We start from the raw sequence: 16,151 nt of genomic DNA, 5'->3' as shown, positions 1-16,151 counted from the left end.
TGGAGACGATGGGATAGGAAAGGCCTAGGAGTTGGAAGGAAGCAGCCGCGGCCTTAATTAAGGTACAGTCCCAGCATTTGCCGAGTGTGAATATGGGAACCCACAGAAAACCATCTTTAGGGCTGCCGACAGTGGGATTCGAACCCATTATCGCCCAGATGCAAGCTCACAGCCGCGCGCCCCTAACCGCACGGCCAACTCGGTACAAATACGACAATGCATCGACTCTACAAGGTGTTGGAATCGTTCTGGAAGGATATAAACCCACGCATCTTGCAATGCTACCCATAATTGGTGTTGTGTAGTTGGTGCTGGCTTCATGGAGCGTACACCAGCATCGACTGCATCCCATAAACGTTCGACTGGATGAAGATCATAGGAACTGGAGGACCAATCCGTGGTCGTAAATTCACTGGTTTGCTCCTCCAACCACCCGCGTGCCACCACAGAGTGGTGACATGGTGCACTGTCCTGTTGAAACAGGGCATCTGAGTCAGGGTACTCTAGGGCCAGAAAGGGATGCAGATAGTCTGAAAGTATGTCCACATAACATGCCCCTGTCAGCGTTCCCTGCAGCTGGAATAGGGGGCTTATTTGTGACCATGAGGGCGCTGCCCAGACCAGAACTGAGCTACCTCCCATCTGGACACAACCTTGTTGACACGCAGATTCCATAGCTTCATGAGGCATATGCCACACACTCACGCGCCCATCAGCTTCATACAAGTGGAACCAGAATTCATCGGACTGTACCACATGCCGTCACTGTTCCAGGGTCCATTGCCAATGTTCGCGGGCTCATGCGGGTTCTTGAGCTCTGTTATTACATGTGATAACATTCATTTTTGGGTCCGTATTGAAAGTATTTGTATTCAATAACATTAGAATGTTTATATTGTTCTCCCACCTATTCAATACAATACAATCTTAAAAGTTAGGACTTTGTCCTTATCAAAATATTAGCATAAAATTAATACAATAGATGGTAGGCCTAGATGTTTTGCCTATCAATCGTAGGCATCATCAGCCATATTTTACCTTATGAATAGATCAGGTACCTGATTGGGAATGACTTATGAATACTATTATAAACTGTGTCTTGTAAAATGGATAGGAGATCGTTAAACAACTACAAAATAAAATGTGGTATACTATTACTTAACAATATTGTGTTAATATTTGAGTCTAAAAGGATGACATTCATTTGAAAATCACAGCACTGATATTAAAAGATATAATAAAGATAAAAGTCAAAAAGCACATTCCATTTGATTGTCAAAGGGCGTGTTGTTAAAAACTTGAAGAAAGTTGAGCATTGGTAGTGGTCGTTGGTTCTTGAAGTTTCTATTTATTTGCTTATAAATTTTGAAGAATTTACATGTGGCCTGGGCCTGGTTCTTTTTAAGATGATAATATTGGTTGGAATGCTGGTGCCGTAGGCTATATTGAAGTTTGTGTAGACATCATTAGGCCATCTTCTCCGAAGTAGTATTTGTGGGAAGAGTTTATGATAGGTGTAGCTTTTATTGTTGAACGTGTTCAGGTGAGCGTACTAGTCAAAAGGGAACGTTGTTGTCAGTCGGTGGGTAGCCAAGTGTGTGATGAAACTCTGTAATTAAAAAGTTATTTTGAATTTAATGAAAGACCATAATTGGAATTAAGGGGCTGAATAGTGGAAGTTAAATGGAAAGTGTTGACACTTACCTCTTTGACCGCTGAGATGTTAACTTATGTTGATGGCTTTAGAGCAACTGGCAGTCGTCGAGCTTTTACTTCGTGTGTTGTATTTGTGAAGTCTTGGTGGAGGGGATTGGGCTTGAGAAGGCGTGGCTAAGGGCCTATTCGTTGCGCGTGAGGAGGAGTTGTCGGCAGCGGGAGAAGGGGCGAGTTGTGGTGTGTGTGTTGGATTGGTGGCAGTGTTTACTGATTTGGTGTTAAATATTTTACAAAAATTATTATTTAGAAGGAATGGGTTTTTAAAAGAATTGGAATCTGTTCATAAAGAGGACTTTTGTTATCTATTACATCATTTAAGTTTTTGTCTTTGTTGAATTGTTGATCTAGCAAGATGTATAAGTTTTCATATTCCGTCATGAGTTTACCTTTTTCAATTCTTTTTAAGATTTGTAGGTCCTGATCTATTGTAGTAAATTTGTGACCTGTTTCCTTCATGTGGTTACTCATCGCAGAGAACTTATTATGTTTTTGGGTGTTATAATGTTCCGCATATCTAGTTGAGAAACAGCGGCCAGTTTGACCAACATAAGAAAAATTACATGCTAATTTGATGGATTTTTGGGTTGGTAAATGTGAACTTCGCAAATTTTGGTTTGTTGGGTTTAATTGGAGAAAGGTTTGTGGTTAATTTTAGTCTAACTTTATTAATGATTTTGTTGATCATATCTGGATTGAACCCGTTGAATCTGGCTATTTCTTTTATGAAATCTAATTCTTTTTTTAGATTATTCGGTGAAAGAGGGATTTTTAATGCCCTGTATACTAAACTGTAAACGGTGGCTTTTTTTATGGGAATTCTGGTGCAAAGGTTTGTTTTTTTATGGTTATTGGAGTAAATGAAGGTTTGCGGTAAATTTGCAAATCAAATTTGTCTACAACCAGCGTGATTTTGATGTCTAGAAAATTGATTGAACTATTGTTTTAGTTTTCCTTTGTGAACTTTATATTATCGTCTAAATTGTTTAGGAACGTTAGGCTGTTATCACTATTGTTAAGTTGTTTATCGATAATTGCTAATGTATCGTCAACAAAACGAAGCCGTAAACTGAGTCCGTTGTGTTTTTTACTATTTTGTTGTATTCTAGATTGTCCATGTAGATGTCCACTAAAATGCCGGAGATTGGGTCTCCCATAGCTAAGCCTTCCTGTTTACATATTTTGTTGTTGAAAGTAAAGTAATTATTGCGTAAAAGAAAACTTAGTAACTTTATGAATTCATCTATTTTAATTTTACTTAATGTGCTATGAATGGAAAGGTTGTTTTTTTATTATGGTGATAGTTTCATTGACGGGTATATTTGAGTACAGACATAAGTCTGTGCACGGACCGACAATGTGGCTGTTGGAAGTGTGGTTTTTCTCATAAAAATAAAATGTCATGTGTATATAGTTTTAAGGAATACAACATTGAGGTTATGTGTTGGTAACTCAGATAATTGAGTGGAGTGGTTTATCTTTGTTTGTTTTTGTTCTTTGAATCTTTGAATTTGCTGTGTGTGTGTGTGTGTGTGTGTGTGTGTGTGTGTGTAACTCAGTTGTAGTCAACAGCTCGTAATAAATGGGTGTGTGTGAATAAGGTGGTGTTTCAATGGTATAATTTGATTACCTAAACTGTTGTAACGAGCAGAAATAAAGATATATCAACAATGGCAAATTAAAACTCATCCAGCTATAAACATGTATATGTCCATAATATTAATTACTTACCTTGAATACTGGATGTACTGCATCGCGGATGTCCTTAGGATATTATCTGAGTTTTTTTATTACTACATGCACCAGTGGCTCAGGATCTCTGACCAGTTAATATAATAAATTCAACTCTTACACAACCTGTCATGGGATTTAAATACAGAACAAACCTTCTACTTATGTAACAGCACTGGTAATTCCCAGCTGTCTGCTGAGTGAAATGTATGTTCCAGATGTACAGTTTTTAAATCTCATTTTCACAATGTTCTGCATTGACGATGTATAATACATAAAATACCTTAAAAGGGAGAAAAATTAAGAACTAAAAATCCATTTTAGTCAATACTATTCAATGTATATCAACTCTTAGATGGTGCAGTTCAGGTTTTAACACTTGACAACTTTTTCCTTTCCCAAAATTTCTTCATTCAGGATGATCTTGCAGCCCGTTCTTCTGCAGATATAACATACTGCTTATGCTGCAGTATTTTTAGTGATAGTCTTGTGTACTTGTTATTTAGAATTTGTTTCTGTTCTCTATTTTCAATTTGATCTTTAGTAATTTTCAATTCATCTAAATCCATTTGTATTTCTTTAAATCATGTGTTTTTGTTTTGTTTTACTATTCCAAAAGAAATCGGAGAGTTGTTTCAGGAGTCTGGTATTTAGTAAGCGGTATATGTGCCCAAAGAATGCAATCCTCGATTTTCCCATCGTGCCAGTGATGATTCACTTTCCTTGTAAAGTACCGAGTTTGGCAAAAGTCCCCACTGGCATCAGTCTGGTGTTTTTATTAATAATTGTCCGAAGAATTCTTCTATCACCGTTCTGCAGTTTTTCTGTTTGGGTTTAATTAAAATAAATTCAATTCCTGTTAAATGCTTTTAGCACCTTACTTTTCAGGCAGCGAGTATTTTTCTGATTTTTAAATTTTTAAAAATTTATTCGAATGCCAACCAACGGAGGTCAAGGACAAAGTGAATGCACTAAACGTTTAAATAGAACAACTGACAGAGTTTTAGATTTGGGTGTCAAATAATAATTGTCCAATTTGCTAATAGAGGAGAAAGATATTGATCCTGATATCGATGTTCTACAATGCATGAAAGAACTTCAAGTGCGAGACAGCCTCATAGACAAAGTGAAAATGTTGTATAGTGGGAACAGAAGCTGTATTCAAGTAGGATGTGGTTTGTTGGACTGGTTTGAAACAAAGAGAGGAGTGCAGCGGGGCAGCTCATTGTCACCACTTCCATTTATTATTGTAATGGATGTAGTAATGAAATATATTAAAAGGAAAGAACATGGAGATATCAAAGCATTCACATTTGCAGATGATGTTGCGATCTGGAGTGACTCAGAAGAGGAATTGGGAGAGAGAATACAAAGCTGGAATGAGGAGTTTAAGAAATATGGTTTAAACATCAGCAAGACCAAGACTGTGGTGATGAAAGTGTATGGGGAAGGAGCACAACCAATAGTCATGTTAAATGAAGCTCAACTGGACAGCGTTCCAGTTTTCAAATACTTGGATAGCGTTATATCAAATGACAACCTAGCAAAACATGAGGTGAACAATCGAATCAATAAGGCAATACACTTTTACCACCAGGTAAGACACCTGCTGTGGGATGAGCAAATATCCATGAAAACAAAAATGACATTGTACAAGTCCTATTATACACCAATTCTTACATACAGTCTCGAAACCACAACATTGACCAATAGAGATAATTTCAAACCTCTGGCAGCTGAAATGAAATTCCTACGCACTATGATCCTGAAAACCAGGAAAGACAAGATTAGGATTGAGAAAATTAGAGAAGAAGTAGGAATAGATGATTCTCTCCTCAATAAGATTCAGATATCAAGACTGGAGTGGTTTGGTCACATGAAGAGGATGCCAGTAAACAGAACTGCAAGGAAGGAATTTGACAGAAAGGTAGAAGGAAGACGACCCGTGGGAAGGCCACGAAGGAAATGGATAGATTTAGTTAAGAGCGATGTACTGCTGAGAGGTCATGATTGGGAAAAGTTGGTGGAGGAAGAATGGTACAAGGACAGGATGAGATGGAGGAGGCTCATATACCACACCCGGGAAACTGGAGATGGTTTAGAATAATAATAATGATGATGATGATGATCGATGTTCTACTGACAGGTATGTTGCCTGATGCTAAGGTCAAGGCCAATTATGGTTTTTGTATGGACAGTAGCATATTTATTTAGGTTGAAGTGAAGAGTTAGCACTCTAAGCCTTCTCTCAATGATCACGAGCAATCAACCGACATAGAGTACTAACGACTAAATTAATTTACCTTTTCACACTGGTCATTGATTGAGAGGGATCGACTGCACGGAAACAGCTGATACTGCCGTCCAGTACCGTACAGGCTACAGACTTATTCATATTCATGAGCGTAAAAGAATGTGTTGTGAAAGCGATACTTCGGATGAAGATATTATTCTAATGTATTAATATATTAGGGGAAAGGAGAGAACCAGACTGACACAGTGGACAAGGCAAATTTTTCTTAAACGTGAGATCCTTGGAGAATTCCACCAATGTGTTCCTTCGTTGTGGAATGACGAAGAAAAATTCAGGAACTAGTACCGAATGTCCATCAATACTTTTACAAGGAATTAGTGGAAAAAATGCACTAATAGACATCAGGCATACAAATTACAGGAAGAGTATAAGTTTTGTGGAAAGGCTGACAGTATCATTAAATTCATTATTCACAATGATTTTTTTAAGGTTTTAAGTTAGAAGTCATGTTCACCTCTGAAACAACCATGTCCGTGGCAAAATATATCAGATATAAAATTAGTGGCAGATACATTTCTTTGCATTCTACAGGTTGCTAATAAAAAAAAAGACTGAAAACAATGGATGCATTTAAGTACATCATTTTGAATTCATAATTTGAAGGTACTACAATTAACAGTGGAAATATATTTATTTAGGCCTACGGGTTTCTGGACATTGGTGGCTCATACATGTTTGCATCTTACAGATTTAGGATTGCTCACAATACAATCAGTGGATTTGTTATTATTTGTGATGCCATTTATAGAGCATTACAGCTAGAATTCTTGACTGGGTGAAAATTGCAACAATAGCCTCAAAACAGTGGCTCACTTTACTTCAGTAATAAGACTTTATTACCATTTATGCTTATTTTTTAATTATGCTGTTTCTTGGGACATAATTACTGTCTTTTCAGTTGATATTTTGAGGCATTTATTAGATGGAGGTTAACAGCTTTTTAATTTAATTTTGTCATACTTCTTGGTGAGACCCTACCTACCAAATAATAGACATATCAAGAAATGCTTCCAGTCAAAATTTACATTACCTAATTAAGAAATAGGTGTCAAGTTTAATTACAATTCTGTAAATAATTTTGAAAGAAAGAAAAATGCATATATGTTGCGAATGTTGCAAAAAAGAGAAAAACAATGTAGTCCTTTCACTGTTTAATATCCCCCATAACTATATTCTTTTTCTCCCTCTTGATCCTCTGCAAATCTCTTGTTGCCTCTCCTCTTCTTTGTTATTGTGCCATGTTCAGAATAGTAGCATATTGCTTTCATGACAAGCATGTTGCTGACTTTCCGTACTATCTTCTGTGCAAAGAATCCAGGTTCAAATCCAAACTTTGCAATAATGACATTCCTGTCGTAATTTACAACATTGCAGATTACAGGAACTTCAAAAGCAGCTAATTTTACCAAATGACTGTGAAGAAAGGTTGTCTATGGACATCTCTTCCAAAGTAGAAAATTTAAATTCTCATTAGAGTTCTGTGTATTCACATGTATACATTTCTTAAGGAGTTCAGGTGAGGCTAGTGCTCTGTACACTGGCTTAATAACGAAAGGAAAAGCTTCTGGAATATTGTTCTAATGAGTAAGTTGGTAGTGTAATAGACTGATACTCGTCACAACTACATGTAAATTGCACACAAGGTCTTGTTTATTACCCTCATCACTATGCATAAACTACTGTCTCCCCAAACTTTGCACTGGCAAGCTGATCTAATTGCTCACTTGGCAATAATAAACCTATTAATCTAAATCCTGCACTTCCATCCAAGTTACTGGTAAACTACTTGGTACAGAATGTCAAATTTTTCCACAAAGCACTGTTAGGACTCTCTTTCTTTCCCCAATGTTGATTTTGCCTTTCTGTATATTGTTCATATGTATCTTTACTGATAGGAACACTAGCAAGCTTATCTATTCATCCTGAAATACTTTCTTTATGAATCAGAGGAATATGAAAACTTTGCCTTCAATTTCAATTTTTGCTAGATCTTGCTAGATCTTACATTGCGTGTTAAAATTGTTTGTAAGTACTGATTATGTAAAATAATGTTTGACAGAGTAAGGTGCATGGCTCTTGTTTGATGTCGGATTAACTTATAGGGTAATTAATCTACTCAGTCTTTTATTACAGTCTCTTATTATATATTTATGAATATATTTTTAATAAATACATCACACAAAATGCAGCTTTTTATTTTGTACATTAAAGTCTACAAAACTTTGGTAGAAACACCTGTCAAAATAGTTACAAATGAATTTTTTACTTTCCTTTTTCATTGTTCACATGGATCTACAGCACAAGAACTAAAAGGATGGGTCTACCTTGATGCCCTCCGTAGGCCTATATGTTATTAATAAGTTATAAGTAACAGACATGAAAGTAGTGAGAATGATTGCTGGTGTTAACAGATAAGATCAATGGCAGGTGCGTACTTGGAATGAGGAGATGAAGGCTAAATTACAAAGTTATAAGGTGGTAGGGAGGGATTCAGTTAGGTAGAACTGTAGTAAGCAGTTTGTACTATGCGGACGACTTGGTCTACTGAAACCGTGCAGTCTAATATTTTGCAACTCGGAAAAAGATGCAATGAGTATGACATGAAAATTAGTCTTTTCAAGACTGAAGTGATGGCAGTAGGGAAGATATGGTACCTAAAAGAGAACTGAATGTCAAGTTGGGAATACAAAACTGGAACAGGTAGATCATTTCAAGTATACCAGGCGAGTTGGCCGTGTGGTTAGGGGCGCGCAGCTGTGAGCTTGCATCCAGGAGATAGTAGGTTCGAACCCCACTGTCGGCAGCCCTGAAAATGGTTTTCTGTGGTTTCCCATTTTCACTCCTAGCCCTTTCCTATCCCATTGTTACCATAAGACCTATCTGTGTCAGTGCGACGTAAAGCAACTAGCAAAAAAACAAACTAAATTTCAAGTAGGTATTAAGGATGTGTGTTCTCCCAGGATTCCAGTATAGTAAGAAACATTGAATATAGGTGCAGCAAACCTAGAGCAATGAGCTTGCTTTTGCAATCAACAGTATTATGTAAGAAGGCAGTCGGCTCTTGGACAGAACTGTCAATACACCAGTCTGGTTTCAGACCACCTGTGTTGTACAACTGCTTACTACATACAAAGAAAGGACCTACTACCAGTATCTTAAAATACTTTTTTTGCAAACCATACATGTTCGACCACATTAAATATACAAATGTTGATGGTTCATGTTTGTGGGTTACTGTAGTCACGTCCTAGTTCGTGAACCATGGGCAACGACTGAGTGGCCTAGTAAGTGGTCCTGCGAGTCGGGATACCAGTTGCTATGGAATGGGAGTGAGCATCTTGGACATATTCTGAGTCATGGCCCTCCTTGTGCTCAGGCAGCTAGGACTATACAATTCACCGGTGGCCCATAACCCGTTAGAGAATAGATCCTCACTTGGACTATGTGCAAGTAGGGTAACATCCTGCTTCATGAATTTACCAAGCTCAGAACATTTTAAGCAAGCCTCAGACCTATGGGAATAACGGAGTCCCACTCCCATTTGACAGGCGAGGGACTCCTTGGAAACAACTTGGCGAACGAAATAGAATTCGAAGGGGAGATATCAATATTAATGGGGCTTATGGAAGAAAGAAGGTAGAGCTGGCTGAGTCAGCAAAGAGGATGCAACTGAATGTGCTAGGAGTAAATGATATTTGGGTAAGGGGAGATAACGAGGAAGAGATAGGAGATTATAAAGTGTACTTGACGGATGTTAGAAAGGGAAGGACAGAGTCTGGGGTAGGGCTGTTTATCAGGAATACCATTGCACGCAACATAGTTTCTGTTAGGCACGTAAATGAGCGAATGATGTGGGTAGATTTGTCAGTTGGAGGAATTAGGACAAGAAATATGTCCGTGTATTCACCATGTGAGGGTGCAGATGAGGATGAGGATGAGGTTGACGAGTTTTATGAAACATTGAGTGACATCGTGGTCAGGGTCAACAGCAAGGATAGAACAGTGCTAATGGGCGATTTCAATCCGAGAGTTGGGAATAGAACTGAAGGATATGAAAGGGTGATTGGTAAATGTAGGGAAGATATGGAAGCTAATGGGAATGGGAAGCGTTTGCTGGACTTCCTGTGCTAGTATGCGTTTAGCTGTTATGAATACATTCTTCAAGCATAAGGCTATTCACCGCTTCATATGGGAGGCTGGGGGTTACCAGATCCATAATAGACTATATCTTAACAGACTTTGAATTCAGGAAATCAGTTAGGAATGTACGAGTTTTCCAGGGATTTTTCGATGATACAGACCACTATCTGATCCGTAGTGAACTAAGTATCTCTAGGCTTAGGGTAAAGGAAGTGAAATCCGTCTGCTAACGGATAAGGGTAGAAAATCTCCAGGATAGGAAATTAGACAGAAGTACATGGATATGATTAGTGAGAAGTTTCGAACAGTAAACAGTAAGCAGGTTCAGGCTATAGAAAGTGAATGGGTGGCATACAGGGATGCTGTAGTAGAAACAGCAAAGGAATGCCTAGGAACAACTGTGTGTAAAGATGGGAAAAGGCAAACATCTTGGTGGACTGATGAAGTGAGAGCAGCCTGTAAACGTAAAAAGAAGGCATATCAGAAATGGCTCCAAACAAGGGCCGAGGCAGACAGGGATTTGTACGTAGATGAAAGAAACAGCGAAACAAATAGTTGTTGAATCCAAAAAGAAGTCGTGGGAAGATTTTGGTAATAACTTGGAAAGGCTAGGTCAAGCAGCAGGGAAACCTTTCTGGACAGTAATAAAGAATCTTAGGAAGGGAGGGAAAAAGGAAATGAACAGTGTTTTGAGTAATTCAGGTGAACTCATAGATCCCATGAAATCACTGGAGAGGTGGAGGGAATATTTTGAACATCTTCTCAATGTGAAAGAAAATCATCCTGGTGGTGTTGCAAACAGCCAAGCTCATGGGGAGGAGGAAAATGATGTTGGTGAAATTATGCTTGAGGAAGTGGAAAGGATGGTAAATAAACTCCATTGTCATAAAGCAGCAGGAATAGATGAAGTTAGTCCTGAAATGGTGAAGTATAGTGGGAAGGCAGGGATGAAATTTCTTCATAGAGTAGTAAAATTAGCGTGGAGTGTTGGTAAGGTACCTTCAGATTGGACAAAAGCAGTAATTGCACCTATCTATAAGCAAGGGAACAGGAAGGATTGCAACATCTATCGAGGTATCTCATTGATTAGTATACCAGGCAAAGTATTCACTGGCATCTTGGAAGGGAGGGTGCGATCAGTCGTTGAGAGGAAGTTGGATGAAAACAAGTGTGGTTTCAGACCACAGAGAAGCTGTCAGGATCAGATTTTCAGTATGCGCCAGGTAATTGAGAAATGCTAGAGAGGAATGGGCAGTTGTGTTTATGTTTCGTAGATCTAGAGAAAGCATATGACAGGGTACCGAGGGAAAAGATGTTCACTATACTGGGTAACTATGGAATTAAAGATAGATTATTAAAATCAATCAAAGGCATTTATGTTGACAATTGGGCTTCAGTGAGAATTGATGGTAGAATTAGTTCTTGGTTCAGGGTACTTACAGGGGTTAGGCAAGGTTGTAATCTATCACCTTTGCTGTTTGTAGTTTACATGGATCATCTGCTGAAAGGTATAAAATGACAGGGAGGGATTCAGTTAGGTGGAAATGTAATAAGCAGTTTGGCCTATGCTGACGACTTGGTCTTAATGGCAGACTGTGCCAAAAGTCTGCAGTCTAATATCTTGGAAGTTGAAAATAGGTGCGATGAGTATGGTATGAAAATTAGCCTCTCAAAGACTAAATTGATGTTAGTAGGTAAGAAATTCAACAGAATTGAATGTCGGTTTGGTGATACAAAGCTAGAATAGGTCGATAATTTCAAGTATTTAGGTTGTGTTCTCCCAGGATGGTAATATAGTAAGTGAGATGGAATCAAGGTAGTATAGCTAATGCAGTGAGCTCGCAGTTGCAATCAGCAGTATTTTGTAAGAAGGAAGTCAGCTCCCAGACGAAACTATCTTTACATCGGTCTGTTTTCAGACCAACTTTGCTTTACGGGAACGAAAGCTGGGTGGACTCAGGATATCTTATTCATAAGTTAGAAGTAACAGGCATGAAAGTAGCAAAAATGATTGGTGGATTGATGAGGAGATAAAGGCTAATTTAGGAATGAAGTCGATGGATGAAGCTGTAGGCATAAACCGGCTTCGGTGGTGGGGTCATGTGAGGCTTATGGGGGAGGATAGGTTACCTAAGAGAATAATGGACTCTGCTGTGAAGGGTAAGAGAAGTAGAGGGAGACCAAGACGACGATGGTTAGAGTCGGTTTCTAACGATTTAAAAATAAGAGGTATAGATCTAAATGAGGCCACAACACTAGTTGCAGATCGACTATTGTGGCGACGTTTAGTAAATTCTCAGAGGCTTGCAGAGTGAACGCTGAAAGGCATAACAGTCTATAATGATAATGTATGTATGTATGTATGTATGTATGTTAAGATGTTGTAATAATGCTATTACCTAATAATAATTAATAAAAATTGGAGTTAAGATTACTTTCCTATCAGGTGCTAATACACACAACTCACTGAGGAGAAGGAAAACAGATTTAATTAAAAAGTAGAACATTTCTGAAGGACACATGTTTTATTAGATTCTTTCTTGATCTAACATTGCATATAACGGTTCCTGAACTTCAACTCTGAAAACCCTTCGATCTAGTTTACTCAGACTTTCCATGTCATCATGCAGACACTCTAAAAATAACATTGATTATGTTTTCAGTGCAGTTTTCAGTTGTTGTTTGAGTCATCAGTCCATAGACTGGTTTGATGCTCCATGCCACCCTATCCTGTGCTAACCTTTTCATTTCTACGTATCTATTGCATCCTACATCTGCTCTAATCTGCTTGTCATATTCATACCTTGGTCTACCCCTACTGTTCTTACCACCTACACTTCCTTCAAAAACCAACTGAACAAGTCCTCGGTATCTTAAGATGTGTCCTATCATTCTATCTCTTCTTCTCGTCAAATTTAGCCAAATCGATCTCTCACCAATTCGATTCAGTATCTCTTCATTCGTGATTCGATCTATCTGTCTCACCTTCAGCATTCTTCTGTAACACCACATTTCAGAAGCTTCTATTCCCTTTCTTTCTGAGCTAGTTATCGTCCATGTTTCACTTCCATGCAGTGCCACGCTCCACACAAAAGTCTTCAAAAACATCTTTCTAATTCCTATATCGATGTTTGAAGTGAGCAAATTTCTTTTCTTAAGAAAGCTCTTCCTTGCTTGTGCTAGTCTGCATTTTATGTCCTTACTTCTGCCATCGTTAGTTATTTTACTACCCAAGTAACAATATTCATCTACTTCCTTTAAGACTTCATTTCATAATCTAATATTTCCTACATCACCTGCCTTCGTTCGACTGCACTCCATTAGGCTGGTTTCACACCAAGGAAGTCTTTACAAGTCAATCCAGTCATGTTTGGGTACGTCTAGGTCCGTCAAGGCCAAGCCATTACAAGATATTAGAATCATTCCGTATTGACGGTTTTCACTTTACAAAGGTGAAAATGAGAGTATCCTCCTAATTCAATAGAATAAATATTCCGTCATTAGACGGAGTAAACAAATTCAAATATGTTTCGGCTCGTTTGAGCCATCTTCAGTGAAAAATGAGGGGAGTTTGAAATAATTTACATAATATAAGTTGAAAAAATGCTAAAAAACATAATGAAGGAGCAAATGAAAAAACAAACAAAAGAGAGCCTAGACGGAAACAAAATTAGCACAAATATACAATATTTACATCAATATGCGGAGCAAAAAAACAACTTACTGCGACAAAATTCAGTGAAAAGGTGTTAATTTAAAATAATAATTGAAACTAAAAACTGTGTTAACCTAAGAAAACAAAGGAATGAAGAAACAAATGATGCAGGTAGAAATGAACAATAGTAGCACATGGTGAGGTTGTGGACCTCATAGTTTACAAAATATTGTTTAGTAACTAACAAAACAGGTCGAAATCACTGTCGAAAATCATCCTTGTAGAAACCCATCACATTAAATTGGTCAGGAGGGGAGCGGGAGCAAACACTTTTGAGAAACCAAGCCTGATATGACGTGCAGGCGAAAAGCCTGTGACAAGGAAAAAACACCAATGAAATTTAAAGCTTTAGAAACAGCAGCATTCTCAATATCTTCTCAATCTAGCGGTCCCTTTCTTGATTAGTGTTTAATAATGTTGGCTGGTGTCTTGCCTTATTATAAAGAGTCGGAAGGGCCGCGATATAAAATTGAGAAGCTGTGTTAGGTAGAAGACAGATGCATAGTAAACTGTAAGTGATCTAGTGGAAACCGTCAATGAAGTTCTAATCTGTAATGGAAAAATGAGGTTGTGTGAGAAACGTGGGATGATTGTAAAATCTTCAAGCAGATCGATTCTCCTACAGATACAATCCAGTTGCAAAATGCACTTGATTCACTCTTAGGTTGGTGTACTACGTGGCGTCTTAATCCTCATTCTTCCAAGTGTTCCAACATTTCGTTCACACTTCGTATACCCCCTGTTCTACAAGAATATCACCTACTGAACCAACCTATTGCTTTTGTTGACAATCAAAAAGACTTAGGAGCGCATTTTGGCAATAAATTGTTGTTTGTCTCGTACATAAACAGGGTTACCTCACGTGCTATGTCACTCCTTGGTTTACTCAACAGGTTTTCTGACATCACAGATGTAAATGCCCTCAGAGCATTCTACGTTTCTTGTATCTTACCTATTGTTGAATATGCCTCTCCTGTCTGGTCCATTTCTGCTTCTTCAAACCTCAGCCATCTTGACCGTGTACAATCTTTTTTCTGTGTCATCGTCAGAGCCAGGGTCCCTGCATGTTCCAACTTAAGCACTATCCAAGTGCTTGGGAAACTTAAACTCAAGACTCTTTCTACTCGTAGGAAAGTAGCCGACCTAAAGCTGATACAAAGCAGCTAATGGTCTATTTAGGTCTCCAGATTTAGTTTCGTTATTCCCCTTCCACGTACCATCCCGCAGTACCAGAATGAAGACCCTATTCCATATTCCTTACTCCTGGCTTTCTCTCACCCAAAGGTCCCTTTCTGTACGTATTCCAGCAATGTTTAATACATTATCTATCAACAAGAACCTAGACATCTCCATAACGTTTCCTTTCTTCTGTCATGATATTTCTCATATAACCTAATTTTCCTTCTTGTTCTTTCCTGTTTTGCTCCTGTATTTACTGTAAATGTACTTTTCTTTGTTAATATCGTTGTTTAAGTAAATATGGTTAAGTGTAAGAGAGGGCCATGTGCCCTAACTTCGCCACATGAAAGAAGCCATAATAAATAAATTATATATAGTTGTTCAGTTTTTATTGTGTATATTTGTGCCCTTTGTAAATAAATATTTATATATCTTTCATTTTAGATTCATATCTATTGTACATAGCTCGGATCATTGTAATTCGGCGTTAGGCTTTTGCTGATCCTGAATAAATAAATAAATAAATAAATAAATAAATAAATTAAAATAACACCACATATTTGTCTGATTTTTGCACAGTATTTTAAGCATTCATGTGAAATTTTGTAGATCCTGGAGGCGGAGACCTGGATGATATTGGATCCAGCGAAGTAAAGACTTCTGAGTCTCTCAGTTTCCCAGCTGAACACGACGCCAGCCCAAAACCCCTGAGTCGAGCAAAGGAGAAGCGTGTCAACAGGTGTGTTACTGTCAGACAACCTCTCACTGAACATGTCAGCAGGTAGGTTACAATCTCCTTTCCAATGGAGCTAGTTTGGTTTTTCAACACACGATTAGCTTTGCTTTCCAGGGTACTAACTTGAATAGTTTGATAGTTTATTTACTGTTTTACTATGCTGTTACTTTGTAATTTAGGAGTTGGAATTTCTTCATATTTTATGTTGTAGAATCTAGAAAGCTTCACATTACTACCATAGCTTGGAATGCCTATTGCCGGGCTGAGTGGCTCAGATGGTTGAGGTGCTGGCCTTCTGACCCCAATTTGGCAGGTTTGATCCTGGCTCAGTGTGGTGGTATTTGAAGGTGCTCAAATACGTCAGCCTCGTGTCGGTAGACTTACTGGCACGTAAAAGAACTTCCTACAGGACAAACTTACGGCACCTCGGCGTCTCTGAAAACCATAAAAGTAGTTAGTGGGACATAAAGCAAATAACATTATTATTGGAATGCCTGATGCCTCTCCTGTGGCGTGCTCACTGCTGACAAGGAGAATATATTTTTAGCTCTGGTTGTTCTTTGGGGTAGGGCCTCCAAATTTAAGACGTTCCGTGCGGTTCGGGTCACCATGTGCCCTGAAAT

General features: G+C 38.2%; 1 protein-coding gene across 5 annotated transcripts in view; it reads left to right on the top strand.

Annotated features, from left to right (window-relative positions):
* The window catches only part of LOC136866267 (PRKC apoptosis WT1 regulator protein), a 303,714-nt gene that overhangs the window by 75,029 nt on the left and 212,534 nt on the right, over nucleotides 1-16,151 (top strand). For 3 of the 5 annotated variants that reach the window (XM_067143078.2, XM_067143080.2, XM_067143077.2), the window contains exon 3: nucleotides 15,402-15,573. In XM_067143078.2, the coding sequence (XP_066999179.1) occupies nucleotides 15,402-15,573 (172 nt within the window). The remainder of the gene's footprint in view (nucleotides 1-15,401; nucleotides 15,574-16,151) is intronic. The other 2 variants (XM_067143081.2, XM_067143079.2) reach the window with 1 other exon arrangement.

The sequence above is a fragment of the Anabrus simplex genome, chromosome 3 (assembly GCF_040414725.1).
Source record: "Anabrus simplex isolate iqAnaSimp1 chromosome 3, ASM4041472v1, whole genome shotgun sequence".
NCBI classification, from domain to species: domain Eukaryota; kingdom Metazoa; phylum Arthropoda; class Insecta; order Orthoptera; family Tettigoniidae; genus Anabrus; species Anabrus simplex.
Note: the sequence above shows the minus strand (reverse complement) of the source record. Positions and strands in the feature narration are given on the sequence as shown.